Here is a 22,497-nt window from a genome sequence, read left to right as displayed (position 1 = left end):
GTCTTAAAGTGGAAAAATGCCACATCTAATTCCAACTACTGGGGTAATTACAGAAAACAGAACACACACAGACTGGAATTTGGCCAACACATTGGGGCTAGCACCCTATCATGAAAGTGTCATGGTTTTTTTAATGGCTGCGAGTAGTCAGGGCTGTGGTTTTCAGAATTCTCTTTAAAAGATATATGCCACTGTCTAAGCTTATCGAAAATAGCTGTTCCTTTAGTTATGCTGGCTTGTAATTTGTGTGATAATTACTGCTAACCGGCTGTGAATAGTAGTCCCCAAGGGTTCCCTCCTGCAGTAATGGGTATCAGAGAAATGCCATCTAGTTAAGGGCCTTGCTTCGCTTGGCCATTATATGTAAATATACTGCTGTCTCCGGGGAAGTTATCTGTAGTCTGGCTGCACACACAAAATGAATATTTACCACTTTCATTCCTGTAATTTACCACTGCGAATGTGGTATTTCCCGTGTTTAATGCAAGCACTGTGAATGCCACAGTAAAGGTAAACATGCCAATTGTTAAATAGCACCCTGTGAAGTTGTATTCTGTTACACTACATATAGCTTTATAAAAGTGACAAGGTATGATTCAATGAATAATTTAAATTTCAAAGGCATTACTATTATTTTTAGTGCAGTAACACCTCAGAGCCTTTGGCATAGCCCAGGACCCCGTTGTGCAAACATGGTCCCTGCATACAGAAAAGTTAGAATGTGTCCCCTCAAAATATTAATGGTTACGTTTGTTTTATAACAATATCTGCATTCACACACTAAGAGATTTAAAGAGACAGAAAGTGACTTGAAATATAGCCATATACCAGCATAAACAGATGAAAATCACAGTTGCCAACTTTCGCAATAAGCCAGACATCAAGCTAATCCCATTTCAAAACAAGGCCAAAACAAGCCAATCTCTAAGAACCCCAACACTCTATGTGACTAGATCCCCCCGGTGTGCAGTCTGAGACTGTGGTGGGCCCACTGTGCACCCCAGACTCTCTCCCCACCCTTGCCCCTGCTAGCTCCTTGCCCCTGCTTGCCAGGAGCCGATCAGAAAAAAGAGCAACAAGCTACAAGCCAAACAAGCAACAAGCCAAAAAGTAACCAACAAGCAACTCACAAGCCAATTAAGCCAAAAAACAAGCCAAATTTCTGCGTTTTTTTAATGGGTTTGGCATGTCTGATGAAAATCAGTAATTTAATGGGACATTTTTCCTACCTCTATTTTCATGGGTTGCTGTTTTTGTTTTATAAAACTGTTTATTGTTTTCTTTGACTTGTCAACTTGAAGGCTGAGCTAAGGTCAAGCTCCAGTAACAACTAAACAATGCAAAGAAGTGTAAATAGGCCATGTTGTGTGATTGGCCAAAAGGTGCTTAGCTCCCTTACATGCCAAAGAATGACAAAGCGATTCACACCAAGAAGGAAATACTTTGAGAACTCAAGTGAGTTCAGCTTGGAGGGGAAGCAAAAATATGGAGTAACATAATCTGATTTGAATAAAGGAGAAGATGGCATTTTTTGTACTATGGACAGGTAATAAGTCTTCCAACATAAGGTACATATTACAGTATAACTAATTCTACTCTACCTAATTCTACACTAATTCTACCAAAGTGATATATACCATCATATGCCAGCAATGCCCCTCTGCCATGTACATTGGCCAAACTGGACAGTCTCTACACAAAAGAATAAATGGACACAAATCAGATGTCAAGAATTATAACATTCAAAAACCAGTCGGAGAGCACTTCAACCTCCCTGGACACTCAATAACAGATTTAAAAGTGGCAATTCTTCAACAACAAAATTTCAAAAACAGACTCCAACAAGAAACTGCAAAACTGGAATTAATTTGCAAACTGGACACCATCAAATTAGGCCTGAATAAAGACTGGGAGTGGATGGGTCACTACAAAAACTAAAAACTAATTTCCCCATGCTAATTTTCCCCTACTGTTACTCACACCTTCTTGTCAACTGTTTGAAATGAGCCACCCTGATTACCACTACAAAAGTGATTTTTCATCCTGTTGATAATACCCCACTTTAATTAAATTGTCTCATTAGAACTAACCCCCCACTTGGTAAGGCAACTCCCATCTTTTCATGTACTGTTATATACATCTTCCTACTGTATTTTCCACTCCTTGCATTTGATGAAGTGGGTTTTAGCCCACGAAAGCTTATGACCAAATACACTTGTTAGTCTCTAAGGTGCCACAAGTACTCCTTGTTCTTTTTAATTCTACTCTATTCATAAAGGCATTATTATACTGCAGTCATTAGTGTAGCATCTGAGCATCTTCCATTAGTGCATTAAGCCATGTGATTAAAATCTATCATACGTTGTTTGTTCTCCCCTTCTCTCTCTAGGGAGAGAAGTGTGCGCAGTGTGTGTCTTGTTTGGTTGGTTTTTTAAATGTATATTTATGTTAGAGAAGACAGGGTTGAAGAAATGTGCCTTGCACTTGGAGTAGAAAGAGGAGAGGTTTGTGATGGCCCCTACTTCCTCGGGGAATTCATTCCACAATCTCAGACTGGCAGCCAAAAAAGTTACATCTCCAAGGTAACAGTGATTCACTGTGCTATGCAACAATAGTGAACAACATAAAGATTTTTCTTTTACAACCCCTTTGCTAAGCATAGGGAGAAATGCTCAAACATGAATGCATATCATTCAAGAAAAGATACCACCACTTGGTTCTGTCTTGTGCGCATTACACAGCTCAGCTGCATTTTGTTACTCTAACGCTATTACTGAAAAATACATGGAAGCAGATTCTGATAACCTAACTCATCTTGAATAGAATCTGTCTGTAACTTAGTCCCTATTAAGTTCAATGACTACTTGTGGCATAAGTAGCCTGGAGTAAAAGTACTAGAATCAGGACGATAATCATAACCAGTGAGAAGTTTTATCATATCTTGCATGAACACAGCTTACTATATAGTCTTTAAAAGGCTACACTATTCTCTGTGGCTATTTCTTTGCAAGATACAAATATTAATTTTCTAATCTTGGAATGCATGTGCCAGTGGCTTTAATTTTATCCTCTGCCAGTCTAAACTTTAATTATAGATGTTGACAAAGAGAGATAGATATATATATACACATTTAACATTCCAGAAATAATGCTTATCCTTGTCACCAGATAGACCATGAGCTCTTGAATTAGTACTAATAACTTTTGCATTAAGATATTACTTTGAGAAACACCAGAACCTTGCTACAATAGTGTGGTTATTTGTATTAGGAGTTCAGACAGATGAATTTGCCAGTACAAATCACTGATTACCCTCATTCTATCCTTTGCTGTAATATATTTTTTAATGTCTTTAATTATATTTTTCAACCACAAATTCACCTTCAAGAATGTGAAGATGTTTACTTGATTGAAGAAGCATTTTCTTTTTCCTTGAATAAACCTTGTGCTTTTTAAGTGCTACACGTCAAAAACTGTACTCATTGTACTTTCAAAGTCACTTTGGTGCAAAGCAATAATACAGGCATTTTTGCTAGTACATTATTAGATAAGGAAAAGGAATGTTGGCATTTACTGAAACTTAAACCAGAAGCTTTATAAAATTAATCAGATATGAGTCGCTTGCATTACAATTAATTGTATCAGAAAATGTGCTTAATTACGGTATATGTTCCAACAAGGTGGCCATTATCATCCACAAATTTTATTTAGTAAGCAGTATCAAATTGTGTGACGGACAATACCCATACATTTCATTTCCCATGCATGGCTCAGGAATTTGTTGTCTTTCTTAAACTTGTGTAGTTGGACACAATGTGGGATAGAGTGTGATTCATTTCTTAGCATTATAAAACTGCACCTGTCTTAGATGGACATTTTACCCTATTTCCAATCCTAAAACACAGTTGCAAATGGAAAACACTAAAATGACTCACACTTGTTCATGCCTCTTTCACACAATGTCATTTAGTAACTATTCTTTTGGTTTTGATGTGTTATAATAAATGCTATCAGGCACAGAAAAGAGGTAGGATAGCATGAAATTTCCATGTATAATTTGAGCAGGCTGCAGTCAGTATGCCTTAGAATTGAGTAGCTACAACTCCAGCTGTAAGTGCAATGTAGCTTATTGTTAATTACCAGTTTTAAAAAATACTTGGTACTTATGGACTACCTTTCATTCAAAAGTCTCAAAGTAATACACAAAGATTAACTAAAGCTCGTGACACCACTGTGAGGGAGGCTTTATATCCATATTGCAGATTGGGAGTGAGGCCGAAAACAAGTGAAGGAACTTGTTCAGGGTCACACAGTGAGTCATCATCAGAGACAGAAACAGGCCCTGGATTCCTGGGCCCCAATTCAGCAAGGTACATGCCCAGCTTTCAGCACATGAATAGTTCCACTGAAGTCAAAGGGACTTTGCATGTGCTAAAGATACCAAGCATCTTGCTGAGTTGGGGACCTAATTCCTAGCTACTTGCACTACACTGACTACAGATCCATCAGGAGACATCGGGAGAGTTAAAACTATCTTAATTATGAAGAAACTTACATTGAAAAATATTGAGTGAGGATTCGGCATGACCCGAATAACATAACTCATAGAATTTGAGACAGTGATTTCTGCATTGGGTCCATAACTCCTGGTTGAACTATAGCAAATCTTTTAGGAAGACCTCTAATCTTGATTTAAAGAGTTCAGGTGACAGAGAATCTACCACATCCCTAGGTAAGCTGTTCCAGTTTTTTACTGTTAAAAATATTCACCTTATTTCTAGTCTGAATTTATGTAGCTTCAGTTTCTAGCTATCCGATCTACTTATGTCTATATCTGCTAGATTAAAAAAAAACCATTAATTGCTATTACAAAGAAAATATCAGCTGTGGAGGCGTACATATCAACAGAGATAAACAAAACAGAGAAGAGTAGTGAAATGGCATATATTGGGAACTGTTAGCCAGAACTATAGCCCTGCAAACCTGTGATCCTGAAAGCTTTAGGCAAATAAATGTTCATGTACAAAACTCCCTTAACTTGTTGTCTGTTTTGTATGGATGTTACATACAGTCATGAAAACGAATGGCTCACTGCTTAACACAGGAATGCCAGTGGGGAAAAAGGGGAGAGATTGTGCAAGTGTGTGTGTCCCCACATGCACAGCGGTGACTTGTGTGGCCTTCAGCAAGTCACTAAATCTTCCTGTATCTCATGTTCTTCATTTGTAGTACAGGGATAATAGCTACCTATAGCACTGGGGTTACAGGAAAGCTTAATGCATTATGGTTTACAAAGAGTACTCCTGGGAGAATTCTGTGCCACTGCGCATGTGCAGAATTCATGTGTCCTGCAGATTTTTTTTTTCTCTGCAGAAAATACATTCTGCTGGAGAGGCTCTGCTATTATGCCTTTTGCCCACCAAGGGCTTCTGTGGCACCAGAGCAGAGGCAGCAGGCTCACCACTCACTGGCCATAGCAGTCAGCAGTTGATAGGGAGAGAGCAGAGGTCGCGTCCCTCATAGTGCCCTGCCTCCGGGGCCAGGAAAAACAGAATGGTCACATGGGGCTGCTTGGGGGGTCACATAGACTGGAGTTCAGAAGGGGTAGTGGGGGGACAATCTGGGACAGGCGCTGAATGGGAGTGGGGGGACGCTGCGAGGTGGGGGTGGCTGAGTGGGGGTGCAGGGACACATGGGGACAGGGGCAGATGTGTCTGACTGATTGGGAAAGACTAGGGGTCAGCCAGGATCTACATGGGGGAGGCTCCCCAACAGTCCCTCCCCTACAAAAAAACTGTTCCAATCTTCTCCCACCCACACCCAACAACCCTCCAGGTTCACTCCCAGGATCCTTCCCAGAAATTACTTCCCTCAGCTCCTCTTGTTCCTCCGGGTTCCCAAAGCCTGTGCACTGCTTCTGAAATACATTTCTGTATTGTAGATTAAATGAATTATTCCTCAGAGTTCTGTATGAATATGCCTAGTAAGGGAACTATTTGTCAAAAAACATTTCCTGAATCTTTTTTGTCTGTATAGTTACATACTTGTTGACAGGTATTTTGAAATAAATTACCAAAATAATTGAAACTGGTGTGTTTATATTGTGTTATTTTGACAAATAAGATATGCAGAATTTTGTAGAATTTTAAAATATTGTGCGCAGGATTTTTAATCTTTTTGGTGCAGAATTTTTTATGTATTGAGGCAGAATTCTCCCAGGAGTAAAAGCTTTGAGATCCACGGGTGGTAGGCAGTGTATGAATGAAAAATATTATTTAATAATTCCATCATATTTTCATACCAATATTGTTGACTGGGAAAACTTCTGATGGTGTATTATTCAATATTTGCATCTCAAAGATACCAGTTATTTTGAACACTTATGAAAACACAAGGTTTTTTTTTCCAGAAACCACCTAAATGTCCCCATTAGGTATCTTCATACCTTCATACAAAAGCCTTGTAAATGCCACTTACTTTTTTGTCTTTGTTGTATCTGTGGAAAATCTCTTGTGCTCTTTCTTCACCACCATCAGTAAACAACATAATGATCTTATTGCAATTAGCTCTAGAGCCACTGTGCTGTAAGAGATTCAAAGAGAAGTATGCCTTTAGTTCTGGCTCTCAAAAAAAATGCAGAAGTGTAATATAGTTCCTAGAAACATAGTTCAGCACTGAAGGGCAAGGAATGCCTAATTTTTATGCATTGTGCAGAGGAAAGCACATTATTTAAGTATTAATGGGTTAAAACCTGGCCTCACTGGATATGTTTACACTTCAATAAAACAGCCTCCCTGGCTGGCCCTGGTCAGCTGACTGGGGCTCGTGGGGCTTGGGCTGAGGGGCTACAAAACAGCAGTGTAGATCTTACAGCTTGGGCTGGAGGGAGGCTCTAGGACCCAGCAATGGAGAATGTCAAAGCTTCTGCTGACCTCAATGAAGCTAGGATTTCACCCAATAAGTGTGTGTCCAATATAGTATTTCTAAGTATATATCCTGCTTTTTGTCACCAAGATATTAGTATTATTAGTGCATCAGTTCTGAAAGAAACTTTCCTTCACCCTTTAAGAGCCAAATTATGGTACACCTCAGATCTGACCAAAAGCAACATTGTGGTAATCAGGTATGTTCCACCCAAAGAAGCATAAGGGACCTGCATGGAATAGGGTTGTTTGGAGTGGAGGTAAATTGCATATTTGTTAAAACAGAACATGCAGATCAAATCCTGCTGCCAAATTCTATTCATTGGATGCCTGAATGTGACTCAGACAGTGGATATCTTGCATATGCAATTCAAAAAAGAGGACATTTTCACTCTCTCCTTCAGTTTTACTCGACCAGACTCCCTCCTTCCTCCCACGCTCTGGAAATTTGAAGCCAAATTTCCAGAAGTGGCCACTGATGCTTCAACTCATAGGAGTGCAATCTCAGACACCCTGAATGTCTCAAGTTGGGATCCCAAGTGCTGAGACAGTCAAACTCTCTGGCCACTAATTTGGTCCTTAAACTGAAGATCTGAGGTAAATAAATTACCACTCAGCTCCCAGTGAACTTACCATCTCTTAGGTTTAAGGCTTACAAACTCAGGACCTTGTTTTGTTTTGTTTTTGTTACATTTCTTCAGAATCAGCTCAGGTTTCCTCTTCATTTATTTTTGCTGACTTTTTTTTTATTTTATTTTTTGGTTGCTTTTACACTCAAAGCACATGTTTTGCAGGCTTACACAAAGTGAGGTAGGTTTTCACCAAGGTTACCTGGCTACTTGGAGGAACAAGAAAACCCCTGCTCCTCTGAGTCAATTGCAACACCCGTGGAGGGGAGGTGCTGCGCAACCCAGATTCCTCTCTGTAAACAGGGTGGGAGGGTATGGGAGTGGGAGGAGCCCTGTCTCAGATCCCTAATTCAGTAGCCAATGTAGCTGGCAGAGCAACTGGGAGAAGCAAGCTGCTCATGAGAAAAGGTGATGTAACTTTCTCTACAACGAAAACAAGGGAGAAGTGAGGAGAAATTCTGACCCTCTGCATCACAAATCATCCAGCGGTATGTTCCTGGAGTGCTGAAGCTATGCAATGTCCCTAATAGAGAAGAAACCATAATGTAACAATCTAGTCCTCACTGGTTAATTGATGAGCACTAATACAGCTACTTTATTATATAATTCTATAGTACGCTCACCAAATTCTGGTATTAAGAAAATAAATCAAAATTCTTTACTTGCTATAACTGCATTTTTACTAAAACTAATTCTTTACGACCTTTTGACATCAGAAGCTCAGTTTTCAAGAGGCACCTCTGTCTAACGAAGGACAGAACTGAGCCTTATGAATTTTCTTACCAGTAATGACGAATAAAGAAATTTGAAATCATTGCATTAATATCACTCCTGTCAGCACTGTAAGTTTCATTTGGAAATAAAAACTGCAGGATCACTTTTGCTTGTAAAATATTATATACAATACATTGCATTGGGCTGCTGCTCTTTTATATTAAAAAAAGTAATAAAACTAGAACAGGTATTTTTTAAATATTGAAAAACACATACCTGCTTAATGATTTAATAGACGTTCCAAAATAAATCATAAGGGCACCACAAAAATAATTGACTGGAGGCCCGAATCCTGGCCACCTTACTTTCACAAAGTGTTCCACTGATTTAAAAGGACAACCTACACAAGTAAGGTAAAGCAAATTTGGTCCTTGTTCTACTGGGCCAAAATCTGTACTGACTTACCTGGTGGTTTAAGTTAGACATCTAGTGTGCATCTATATAACATCATAAGAGTGCACAATATTTTACTGTCTCTATCCCAAAAGAGCTTACAGTGGGACTGTTAGCACATGTACTATGGTGCTTAGATAAAAGTGATAGATGTAATGGAAACTTATATTTTTATTAGCCAATCAGGACTGGAGACCCAACAATATACAAACATAGATTAAAAGATGGTCCCCTGCCATTGTCACTTGCAATCTCATCAATAGAAATCTTTATCAGATCAGGGTGTAATGAGTGGCTGAAACCATGGGGAGAAGGAGCGGGAAGGGAGGATGGTGATTATATTAGAATTGGCTGGTTGCTGTAGTTTGCCATGTATGCATCTTGAGGTACAGCTTTGGTACTTTCACTACGGCAAAAGAGGTCTAACTGCACTCTCTTGCTGAAAGGGTGATGGAAAAGGGGGTTCTGCCAGTAAAAAATAAGTGTATCCCCCACAGTGGCTGCAGGACAACCTACTGTCTCCTAAGGTAAAGAGGTGGTATGAAACTGCTGCCTATGTGTATTATTTAAATACAATACATGTATTGAAAATGTATGCTTCATACCACAGCCATATTAAAGCATTATATTTTACATCAGACTCTGCATTAACACCAATGCCACTTATAGTAGAATTTCCTCCAGAATATATAATTAGCTGCATACTTTATCAAATATATTGCTATAATAAAAGAATCATATTATGAGTACATTCTGTTTAGTTTAAATATAACTAGATGTTCTATTTTATATTTAACTATACATTTTGCAATAATGGCGATATATTGTTCATATCTATATTTAGATATATATTACATTTTGCAATATGGTTATTTGCTTCATATTAACAGTAGTCTCCTGCATTGTGATGTAGTGTTATTCTGTACTACCATACCTTCCCTGTTTCCCTAGAGTCCCTTTGTATGGTGGTCTAAGCAACTACAAGAGGAGCTTTTCCTCTTTCTTTCCTGTTCCCTCTGGGTTTATCTTTATGAACACTGTGTTAGTGAGCAAGTTTATGCAATATTTCTTACCTGTCAATTACATCAGGATATATTATAGCACAGCTAGGGTTGCAACTTTCTAATCATACAAAACCGAACACCCTTGCCTCTTCTCCAAAGCCATGCCCATTCCCTTCCTTTCTCTGAGGCCCTAACTCAGCTCGCTCCATGCCCCCTCCCTATGTCGCTCACTCTTCCCTACTTTCACTCACTTTCACCGGGCTGGAGCAGGGGTTTGGGGTGCGTGGGGTGAGGGCTCCGGCTGGGGGTGTAGGCTCTCGGGTGGGGCCGGGGATGAGGGGTTTGGAGTGCGGGAGGGGACTCTGGGCTGGGGCAGGGGGTTGGGGTATGGGTGGGTGAGGGATCTGGCTGGGAGTGGGGCTGGGGATGAGGGTTTCGGGGCATGCAGGGTCCCGGCAGCGCTTACCGCAGCTCCAAGGAAACGTCCGCCAGGTCCCTGTGGCCTCTAGGTGCATGGACAGCCAGGCAGCTCTGCGCACTGCCTTTGCGCCCACAGACGCCACCCCCCCCGCAGCTACCATTGGTCACGGTTCCTGGCCAATGGGAGCTGCGGAGCTGGTACTCGGGGCACGGGCAGTGCGCAGAGCCTCCCAATCCCTAGCTGCCCCAGTGCTTAGGGAACGCAGAGACCTGGTGTCTGTTTCCGGGAGCAGCACGGAGCCAGGGCAGGTAGGGAGCCTGCCTTAGCCCTGAGCCCCAACTTCACCGCCAACCGGACTTAACTAGCTGCAAGAGTTCCTTTTCAACCGGGCATTCCGGTCGAAAACTGGATGCCTGGCAACCCTAAGCACAGCCCACTTAACCTCCCAGCAGCACAGGGAAAAAGAAGACTCTCTTCTGCCTGTGTGCAAACTCGTGCACCTTGTGTCTGACTGAATACGTGTTGTCAGGGGGTGCTATTTAATCTCTGCTGTCCCTCCCCACAATCTCTGAGTGGGAGGCTCCACTCTCACAAATGTTTGGGTCTGTACAAGGGATGGGGGAATCTGTTATGGGTTCCCTTAAAAACAAGCATATTTCCAGTCTCTGTCCTATCCCAAGGAGCCAGCAGGGAAGACACAGATTCCCTTACACGGCCAGGGCTGGCTGTAAAATTCACAGTCCAGCCCACTGTGACGGTTTGGCCACCCATCATGTCAGAGATTTATAACTAAGTCAAAACATCATTAACTTACACATGAGTTTAATTTGCAACTTTTCTGAATTTTCAGTGTAGGATTTGATCCATCTTGTCAGAGATTCGTCTATTAAAGAATTCATGCTACCAGCTGACAAGACGTAATATCATGTCTCAGATGAAGATGAAAATGTGCTAAAATACATCAGAAACCCTTATGATTTTCTTGATGCTCATAATGACAGGATGTCTCTCTATTTTAAAATCCTTTCTGACCCCCCTCTTAGGATGCTAATTGTATCTTCCATTCTTTATTTTATTTTATATTTTTAAACTTCAACTAAGCAAGCAAGTAGCTAGCCATCTTTTTTTTAAAAATGAAGGTGCTACCACATTCATTTTGTGGATAAAATTGCTTTACTTTGAAATAATTATCACACTCTTAAAAATTGAGTTCCCTTACCTGTATGTCTGGAATATAGCTTGGTGCATGAAACTCTATGAATGCATCTTGCACAATGAGTTTTCATGTCATTGGGGAAGGAAAAAGCAAAGCAATGCAAAAGCCTCCTATTTGGAATCACAATAGGCCACAAAGTGATTTACAGAACAATTCCTTCTATAGTATTCATTACAATAGGGCAAAAATTAATTGATCCACCAAATCTAAAGAACATTGAGTAAAGATTTCTTTGCAAATATAATGTAGAAGAACAGTGGATGACACTGACTCACAAATCAGCACATCCATGTTACTAGCGGAGTGCCTTAATTTATTTCAAAGATGATATTAAAATATTTATTTCAAAGATGATATTAAAATATTTATTTCCATCCAGCAATATTTCTATAAAGCAATTTTCCTGTAGGCACAAAGAAGGCAACACTTGCTTAAGTGTGAGAGTGAGTTCAAGTGGTCGTCATCCACAGCCTACGTAATTATTATAAGACCTCGACCTTTTTAAATATTTAGCATCCTTGGAATTTATTATAAAGCCGACCTGTCTTCTTCTCGTATTTTATTTCTCTTTACCTTTGCATTTAGCTTTGAGAACAAGTGCATCTTGTGACTTTGCTGTATTCATTGCTTTCAAATTAGAACTTCTATTACTATTTCCTAGTGATTATTTAAGTGCTAAGAATATACTCGGTGTTGTACCAACCATAACCCACAGAGTGTCTCTGCTCTGAGGAACTTACAGCTCTAAACAAAACTCCTTCTAGCTTTCTCCTGTTATTGCTCTAATATGCCCACAGTCAGAGAGGGACAGAAGTGACATTGGTCTCAAGTTGGACTAAAAAAATTAAATAATTATTTTAACCTTCTGCTTAAAGTTTCATATAATCATCTGCAGAGGGCATTGAATCCTTTATCCCACCTACACTGAGTTGGTCAGAAAATATTCTTGCAAATATTATACTGTTTTTTTCCTTCAAAATTTCAGTTGGATGGAAATTCTCCAACCAGCTCTGTTCCCATGGCATGATACAGAGTGACAGGAGAGGTGCCTAGGTCCAGCAGGTAGCTGGTGAGGGGAGAAAGAGACTGACCTCTATTGAGGGAGATCATAAGAGCCAATAAAGTTTCACCAGGAATGAATTCAGCCCATTCTGTTTAGTAGGCCAGATAAGAAGATGGTGTTAACTGGCATAGTCCATTTACGTCATTTGAAGAGCTGTCCCATAGTTGTTAATATTATGAACTATACAAGTACACCTCTACCCTGATATAACGTGACCCGAAATAACACAAATTCAGATATAATGCGGTAAAGCAGCGCTCTGGGGGGGGGCTGCGCACTCCCGTGGATCAAAGCAAGTTCGATATAACACGGTTTCACCTGTAACGCGGTAAGATTTTTTGGCTCCTGAGGACAGCGTTATATCGGGGTAGAGGTGTATTTTGATTATGTACATTAAATATTTTTAAAAGAAACAGTAGTAAATAAACTGATTATGGTAAGTTGGCAATATTATTTCACTATACTCCTAATTAGACAGACACTGTGTGGGTGCAATATGGGAATAGGTAACATAATCAAAAGATGGAGCCAATGCATTCCCCCCCTGGTGAGGCGGATTCCTTTCTCCTTTCCATGTTTAAAATAGTTTGGAACAGTCTCTTTCCACCACCCAATATCCCTCTGCTAGCTAATACCTCTTTACAACCAGACAAGCATGCACTAGGTATAAAATAAATGAAAGGTGGATATATTAAACATGACCGAGAGACACTCTAAACCAGGGTATAATTGAAATATTAATCCGAGATGTAATAACATACTTTCTTCTTTGAAAACTGGCAGCAATGCAGCCAGTATTGAAGTCATGTGACAACTGGGAGAGAAGCCCATTGAAAAAAGAAGCCCAAAGTGAAACAAAAACAGTACATCAGTGACAAAGAAGTTTCCCCTTCACAAATCTTAACAAATCAAGCTGAGTGGAGCTCTACTAAGGGAAAGCATACTGATGGGATACATTTGCTTGCTACGTAATTGCATCATAAAATATATCACACTGTTTACTGCTTGTGGAGCATTCATAGTGACCATCTGGACATTAAAGTTCTATTACCAAGGATCGATAGTATAACAGAACAGAGGGAAAACTTGGTAATACTTACATTTTGCAACTGTTCAAAAGCATAGGTAAAGCCTTTCTTGTAGTCAGTGATTCCTTTAGCTGAGATTTTGTAGACTGCCTCTTTCAGCTTCTTCTTGTTCCTCACATTAGCTTGGACAAGATGATTAAAGCAACTGACATTCTGAGCGTTATTGTTAAACTGCAAAATAAGTATTAAAGAACATTAAAGCCAATAATGTTGGCTTAATTTCCTATTTTGCTCTATATTTCTATGTGCTGAGGGCCAGATGCTGCCTTCAGTCCATACATGCAACTCCTAGCAATGGGTGATCCTGAAAAGATTCAGATGATGCAATAACGCACACAAACATTTGGATACTTATCACTTTATCCAAAACATCAAAGTCTCTTAAAAACTTCAAATTAGGGCAGCAAATGTTGCGACTCTCTTCAATTTGTCCACATCTTTCATAAAGTGTAGTGCCCAGCTGAGGCCTGTGCTGTGCTACTTGGCACTGGTGAGGCCTCAGCTGGAGTTACTGTGTCCAATTCTGGGCACCATGATTAAAGAAAGATGTGGACAAACTGGAGAGAGTCCAGAGGAGAGAAACAAAAATGATAAAAAGTTTAGAAAAACCAGACCTATCAGGAAAAGTTAAAAAAACTGGGAAAGTTTAGTCATCAGAAAAGAAGACTGTGGGTGGAGGGGACCTGATAACAGTCTTTAAATATGTTAAGGCTGTTTTAAAGAGGACAGTGATCAATTGTTCTCCAAGTCCACTGAAGGTAGGACAAGAAGTAATGGGCATAATCTGCAGCAAGAGAGATTTAGGTTAGATATTAGGAAAAACTTTTCTATTATAATGGTAATTGAGCTCTGGAATAGGCTTCCAAGGGATATTGTGGAATCCCTATCACTGGAGGTTTTTAATAACAGGCTGGACAAACCCCTGTCAGGGATGGTCTAAGTTCACTTGGCATTGCCACAATGCACGGGGCTGGACTTGATGACTTCCTGAGGTCCCTTCCGGACTTACATTTCTGTGATTCTATGAAAATGGATATTCAGTCCTTTACTTCTAAGGCCAGATCCAAAGCTCACTGAAATAAGCAGAAAAACTCTGACTGGAGTTTCAGTGACCTTTGGTACAGGCCTTACCAGTCGAACAGAAGTAGGAATTTCAGAGGCATAGAAAAAATGCAATAAAATAAATTTAAAAAAAAAAATGGGGAAAAAAAGGTTGAAAGTTTCTTGAAACTTTTACTCCTTGGAAAAGTTGAGAGTCAAGTTTTAGGTTGATTCTTATTTTATCCAAATCAACTGGTCCATCCCAAAACCTATCAGCACACAATGGGAGTTGCAAATCAAAAACAATTGCTATATATGGCCCGCCAAAATACAAAACACTCTTGGCAAAAATAAGCACATCATAGTATAGATATACATAACAAGACAATTTTTAAACCAGGTTTCCATTTGTGTATTATGCACATGCTTTTATTTTTTAGCACTATCACCCATGATAGGTGGGAGATCATAGCATTTGGTAACTTCTAGCACTCATGTCGCAGTGATCAAATATATACATGCCAAATGCTTGTATGTATAAAGTTTTGCCTGCTCAAGTGGAGGTCATTTTGTGATCTCTTTGAAATTTGGTCTTGTATATGGTGACGTATCATGTATTGCAGTAGCACCTATGAGCCACAGATATGCTTTTGGACACCATTGCGCTAGGAGTGGTACAAACAGTGCCCTATATTGGCTGAAAAATTATTTTACATTCAAAAACAAGTACAGTTGACACATATTACCAAAAAACATTTTCCTGCCCAAATAAATGTGAAATGGTTTGACTGAACATAAATACTAGGTACAACAGATACTTTTTGCCATTTTATATGCTTTAAAATTCTCACCAAAGCTCTTTCCTACCACTCTAGCAGTGTATGGGGCCTTAAAGAGAATGCCAGTCATGTAAAGTCACCTTAGCATAACTGAGCATCAAGCCCCAGGAGTTTAATTCTGTCCTTACATCCTGAACATCTCTATTCAACCCATTTGTGTTGCGCTCAGGGTAAGTAAATAAGAGGCGATTTTGACCAGTGATTTTACATATTTAGCTGGGATGCTCAAACTATTTCTATTTTCTTACTGTAGGATAAATTCAAAACTAAAACTCCAAAAACCTATTTTTCTGAAACAACAGGTTTGATTTAAACCAAAGAAATAAAGAAATTCAGAGGGCCAGTTTATAAACACATCCCATTTTATCCAAGTGCTAACAGAGCACGTATATAATGGGTAAATATTAAAGATGTGCAAAAATTTTACACACACACACCCAACTCCTAAACAGGACAAAACGTCTGATTCTAGTACAAACCCAGAGTGTGAGTGGAATTCTGAGCAAACCTGCCAAGTTGTTATATTTGGTATAAACATTATAAAATTCATTGGTTATAAAGTGTTTCAACCCCAGATCAGGAATTTCTAGTTTTAATGGTTCACTTGTACCCAGAAATCAAAGCAAAATTCAGGGGTGCAAAATCCATGCAGGCCCAAACCAAAAAGAGATTCCTACAACCCCACAGAAATTTGGTGACACCCCACACAAAAAAAGCTTTTTCTCTGCTGCTCCTCTATCCGTGTATAATATACCAACCTAGAATATAGAATTTTATGAGAGTCTCCTTCTAGTAATTAGATGCACTGACTATACCAGCTTCCTCTTTTTCACAACTAAGAGTGCTCCTGTTGGTCACAGAAGCCTCTGGTTTTAGTGGTGGTGATCTGAAGATTGAGTCCCCATTGACTGGTATGGTGTTTGCACATTGTTCATTACAATTAAGGATATAGCATTAACTTTAATTACCCATCCTAACTTTGATTTTTGTTTGTGTTGTCAGCTCCTTTCAGTATAGTAATCTTTTTGTGACTGAAAGTCAGATCCTAAAGTTTATCCTTGAACCATCAAGTCCTTTTCTTATATAAGACAATGGAGACTGATAAATAAAAAGCATAAAACTAAAGAGAAAGAACCTCTGGAAGAAAAATACAAACATCACTCAGGACTGTACATGGATTGATAGCATATATCACCTTGTGTGTGTCAATGACTGCAAACATTCACTTGTATTTGAAACAAGATAAATAGATACAGAGATAACCTAATAGCATAAACAGTTTGAATGTCACTCAGATGTTATTTCTGATGTGTTGGAGGAATATATCATAGCCAGTCAGCTATTTGTATAATTGTTCAAATACATGCAACACAGTATATTCATTTGACATTTGTGTCCTACTATTTTTGAATATATATGTGTACACAATGCAAGCAGGAGATGCACATTATTAATTATAGCTCTAAGCATAGAAGAAATATTGGCACATAATCTTATTAGGATGCCAAGCTCTGTCGTCATTCTCAAAGTGACAATATTTTGTGTTTTATACATTTTGTACATGGTATAAAAAACAAACAAACATCCTTTGTGCTCTGATCAGAGCAACATTTTTTATGGTACATTTCAGGATTTAGTTGCATGAAAAATCCCAACACCACACACTGAGGAGATAGAACTCTCTCTAATTATTTTATAGGTCTAATTAGTTTAGCTGTCTGTAGTTACCATTTTCCTACCAACAATGAATTTAGGCAAATTTTAATTTATAATCAGGATAAAGCTACTGTAGACATCTGTTCAGGGAGTGAGTCAGGTTATTAATATTTTCAAATATCAAATTCTTGCAAAATCTGTTCACTCATTTGCATTACATGGAAGACAAAAATACAATGTGCTTACATTTTATGATTATTCTGTACTATTCATTCAAGTACACTAAATATTGTAGAAACATGTTGATTCATAGTGTATATAGGTAGCATGAGTGTGTGTGCAATGAAGAGGATGACATTTGTCTCCAACACAAAATCTATAGTTTACAACTATGGAATCTTTTCCTATTATTCTTGTTTGCATTTATTTATTTTTACTATGCCTTTAATAGTTTAGCTCTGGATTTCATTTACTGTGAAGCAATTGTTTATACTATGGGTATATGTGTTATCTACTATAGGCAGGGCTAGCAGCAGTGCCACCTAGTATTATTACCCGTCTCTTCGCATTATAAAACCCTGTTCTCAGTTACTTAGAACTTTACCAAATTTTAACTGTTCAGGCTGAAATTTTATATGCTGGGTGTCAACCTTAGGCTGCTTTTTAAAAAAAGTTTCAGCCAAGACATTTCAGCCATTTCGAAAAAGAAAACTAGTGAAAAATATATCCCTCACCAGGTCTCTCATGCAAGGCTCTTAAGCAAACTAAGCAATCAGGGGATTTGAGGGAAGATCCTCTCATGGATCAATAACTGGTTAAAAAATAGAAAAAAAAAGTAGGAATAAAAGGTCAGTTTTCACAATGTAGAGATGTAAGTAGCAGGGTCCCCCAAGGATCTGTAATGGGACCAATGCTGTTCAACACATTCATAAATGATCTGGAAGAAGGGGGTGAATAGTGAGGTGGCAAAATTTCCAGATGATACAAAATTACTCAAGATAGTTAAGTCCAAAGCTGACTGAGAAGAGTTACAAAGGGATCTCACTGAACTGTGTGACTGGACGACAAAATGGCAGATAAAATTCAGTGTTGATAATTATAAAATTATGGACTTGGAGAAAATAACCCCAACTATACATACCAAATGGACGGGTCTAAATTAGCTATTACTACTCAAGTGATCTTGGAGTCATTGTGAAGAGTTTCCTGAAGACAACCACGCGATGTGTTGCAGCATTCAAAAAAGGCTAAGAGAATGTTAGGAACCACTAGGAAAGGGATAGATAATAAGGTAGAAAATATAATGCCATTATATATACATCCATGGCACGCCCACACCTTGGATAGTGTGTGCAGTTCTTGTTGCCTCATGTCAAAAAAGATATATTAGAATTGGAAGAGGTGCAGAGAAGGGAAACAAAAATGATGAGGGATATGGAACAACTTCCATACAAGGAGAAATTAAACGACTGGGATTGTTCAGTTTAGAAAAGAAACAACTAAAGGGGAAATATGATAAAGTCTATAAAATCATGAATGGGATGGAGAAAATGAATAAGGGAGTGTTATTTATTCCTTCGCATAATACAAGAACTAGGGGTCATCCAATTAAATTAATTGGCAGCAGGTTTAAAAGAAACAGAAGGAAGTACTTCTTCACACAATACACAATCCGTGGAACTTGTTGCCAAGGGACATTGTGAAGGCCACAAGTATAATTGGGTTTACAAAAGAATTAGATAAGTTCATGGTCCATCAATGGCTATTAGCCATGATGATCAGGGACACAACCCCATGCTCTGAGTGTCCCTAAACTTCCAACTCCCAGAAGCTGGGAGTGGATGGATCACTCTGTAATTTCCCTGTTCTCATTCTCCCTGAAACATCTGGCACTGGGCTAAATGGACCATTAGTCTGACCCAGTATGACTATTCTTATGTTGTTGTGCTATATTGATTCTGGTGATTTTTTCTTTGAGAAGCTCTAGCATCCCCAGACTTTGGAATGGGGGCTTGACATTTGGCAGGAATGGCCTTTGTGTCAGGGATGTGTCTTTTACTGTCCCTGTGAAACTCTGCTCAAATTTGGCCAAGTTATAAGCCTTTGAAAAATCAGTTCACAGTTGCTAAGTGGAGACTTCTTAGAGTTTAGCAGGTAAAAATCTCTAAACAGTCTATCCTCACTGAGCATGCTCCAGCACCTCACAGCTCCTGCAGGAGATTGGACTACACATGCACCCTCACCACAGAATGACTATGTTCCAGCCCAGGGCTACAGGGGGAAAGCTGGACTTCCCCTGTAAATGTTGTTCCCAGCTGCTCTGTGCCAGGACAGGGCCAGGCACTGAAACTGAGAGCTGGGTGCCACTCTCTCCTGAGCTGTCAATGACCCCTCTCTTAGTGCACAGGCCAAGGTCCACAATGTGGAGGAGGAAGCTGCCTGACTCGAAGAGCTGGACTGAGATAGAAAGGAATAGATTGGGATAAGGAGCCTGGTGAGACTGGGACTGGAGGTTTCAGGGAGTCTGTGATTTGCATTGTGGGAGTCCAGGAAAAGCTGGGCACAGAGAACGGAACTGAGGGCCAGAGGCATAGGGGAGGCTGGGACTGGTTGTATAGGGAGACTGTGTGCTGGGGAGGGAAATGGGGGGGGGACGACTGAGATCAGACGAGAGGGCAAGATGCAGGGGGAGAACAAGGATCGGCTGGGCAAAGAGACTGGGACGAAGAGCCAGAGAGAGGGGATATTAGGTGTCACGTTATTGATTTGAACTGGGACCATATAGAACATGGTTGCAACCAAAGTCCTGTAGTGGCACCAAATCTTGTGTAAAGGGGGTCAAATCAGGTGTCTAAGACAAGGTTATGGTTTGCTGGTTATAATTATGCTGTCTATATGTGTGTATCAATTTTGTAGTTGAAGTTATGAATATTGGCTCTATACTGCCTGTATTTCAAACTTATGCATTGCTTCTGGGAGACATCCCAGACAAGTTGATGTTAGCTTTGCCTAGCCTGCTTGATGGCCCATTAAGGACCATCAGCTATACAGTTGACCCATGGAGAGAAGGCAGATTTTTTTTTTATATACGCCTTATAACTCAGCAAAGTATGCAGGAACTTGCCCATGTGACTCCAGACTCCATTTTGCTGTAATTTTCCACAGTAAGAACAAAGAGGTGTTCTTACACCTGGAAAAGACTATAAAAGGCTGATGCCTCTCCTCCATCTTGTCTTCAATCCTGCTTCATACCTCTGGAGGGACTTTGCTATGAATGGAAGCTCTACACAAAGGACTGATGACCTATCCCAGCTGTGGATGTACTCCAGAGACTTGATTTTGAACCTGCAGTTTATTTCATCACTGCTACAAGCCTGAACCAAGAACTTTGCCATTACTGTATGTAATTGATTCCATTTAACCAATTCTAGCTCTCATCTATATCTTTTTCCTTTTATGAATAAACCTTTAGATTTTAGATTCTAAAGGATTGGCAAGAGCATGATTTGTGGGTAAGATCTGATTTGTATATTGACCTGGGTCTGGGGCTTGATCCTTTGGGATCAGGAGAACCTTTTTTCTTTTAATGGGGTATTGGTTTTCATAACCATTTGTCCCCATAATGAGTGGCACTGGTGGGGATACTGGGAAACTGGAGTGTCTAAGGGAATTGCTTGTGTGACTTGTGGTTAGCCAGTGGGATGAGACCAAAGTCCTCTTTGTCTGGCTGGTTTGGTTTGCCTTAGAGGTGAAAAAAACACAGCCTAGGGCTGTAACTGCCCCGTTTTAAGCGATTTGTCCTGAATTGGCACTCTCAGTTGGGTCCCGCCAGAACCGCATCGTTACATTAGGACAAGGTACCAGGGAATGGTTGGGGTAGGGGACAGATTGGTTGAGGAAGCCAGGGAGGTAGACTAGGACTGGGAGCCAGTGGTGATGGTGAAACAGGAGTTTGTGTGGTGGAAGGCAACTGAAGGCAAGCAAGATAAGATGAGGAGGGGGAACTGGGACTGGCTGGGCAAGGAGACAATCAATGGGTTGAAGAAAACTGGGACTCAGAGAGAGAGAGAAAGAGAGAGAGAGAGAGAGAGTCTGGAGGAGAGACAAGGAATGGCTGAGCAAAACCAAATGGGACTAGAATGAGAAGCTAGGGGAAGGGAAGAAATAGAACTGGGACAGTGGTAGGATGGAGAGGTCAGAGCAGAAGGATTCACCCTTAGGGGGATGTGCAGAAGAGTCTGCGACTACTACAGCACACTCCTTCCAGAGCCTTGAATGGATCCCAAGTTTCCTGTGGCTCACCATTCTTCCTTTGTCAGCAAACATCTGTGAAACCCACTGGCATCCCCCTCTACGTACATGTAACTGCACGCCGAAGTGAAAAAGCAGGCTGCGTCCACACTGTGGTGTGTAGTTACACGCCACACTGAAAAACTCTGATGGGAAGAGGCAGAGGGGACTCCAGCAGCGAGGAGCTGGCAGAGTCTTTCCCCGCTGCCAGAGCCTTTCTCCACTGCCGTGCATAGCTATACACACAGCTTGCTCCTCACTGCAGATAAAGACTCTGGTGGGAAGGAAACAGCAGGGAAAGACACCAGCAGCTAGTTGCATTGCCTTTCCCTTCTGCCTCCCCTGTGCTAGAGCTTTCACTACCACGTGTAGCTATACACACCACAGGATAGACCCAGCCCACTCCCCGCAGCAGGGAAATACTCCATCGGGGGAGGCAGCAGGCAAAGGCTTCAGCAGTGAGGAGTTGCCAGAGCATTTCCCCCTGGCCTCTCCCCTGCCTGAGCTTTTCCCTGTCGCAGGAGCTTTTCCTTGTGGCAGGGAAAGGCCCCAGCAGCAGACATGCCAAACCCACGAAAAAACACAGAAATTGGGCTTCTTTTTGGCTTCATTGGCTTATGAGTTGTTTGTTGGCTAGTTTTTGGCTTGTAGCTTGTTGCAGCTTTTTGCTTCTTTTTTTTGATCGGCTGCTGGCAAGCAGGGGCAAAGGGGAGGCACAGCAGGCCCACCACAGTCCCAGACTGCACGCCGGGGGGATCTAGTCACATGGAGTGTTGGGGTTCTTAGGAATTGGCCTATTTTGGCCTTATTTTGAAATGGGATTAGCTTGATTTTTGGCTTATTGTGGAAGTCGGGGTGCTTATTTACGGTGTGAAAGTTGGCAACTGTGCCCAGCAGCTGGACACTGTCTTGCTTAAAAATAGCAGTGTAGATGTTGGAGACATTGCTTGGGTATGTAGAGAGCCACATAGAGGTATATAACCTACGGTTCTGGTGCCTATGCAACGCGTCACTTTCTACACTGGAATGTATACCTGTGCAAGGGGGGCATGCAGTGCATGCACTCTACACACTGCCATAAGTACAGACATAGCCATAGAGAAAGACAACTTATTACTGCTATTAGTTACTCTGTTAGCTCGAATGGCAGAGTTCTGTGT

General features: G+C 40.4%; 1 protein-coding gene across 4 annotated transcripts in view; it reads right to left on the bottom strand.

Annotated features, from left to right (window-relative positions):
* The window catches only part of CACNA2D1 (calcium voltage-gated channel auxiliary subunit alpha2delta 1), a 677,013-nt gene that overhangs the window by 106,611 nt on the left and 547,905 nt on the right, over positions 1–22,497 (bottom strand). For all 4 annotated transcript variants that reach the window (XM_065420204.1, XM_065420229.1, XM_065420221.1 and 1 more), the window contains exons 11-12: positions 13,524–13,682; positions 6,478–6,582 (exon numbers count right to left, since the gene is read on the bottom strand). In XM_065420204.1, the coding sequence (XP_065276276.1) occupies positions 6,478–6,582; positions 13,524–13,682 (264 nt within the window). The remainder of the gene's footprint in view (positions 1–6,477; positions 6,583–13,523; positions 13,683–22,497) is intronic.

The sequence above is a fragment of the Emys orbicularis genome, chromosome 1 (assembly GCF_028017835.1).
Source record: "Emys orbicularis isolate rEmyOrb1 chromosome 1, rEmyOrb1.hap1, whole genome shotgun sequence".
In the NCBI taxonomy this organism is placed as follows: Eukaryota; Metazoa; Chordata; order Testudines; family Emydidae; genus Emys; species Emys orbicularis.
Note: the sequence above shows the minus strand (reverse complement) of the source record. Positions and strands in the feature narration are given on the sequence as shown.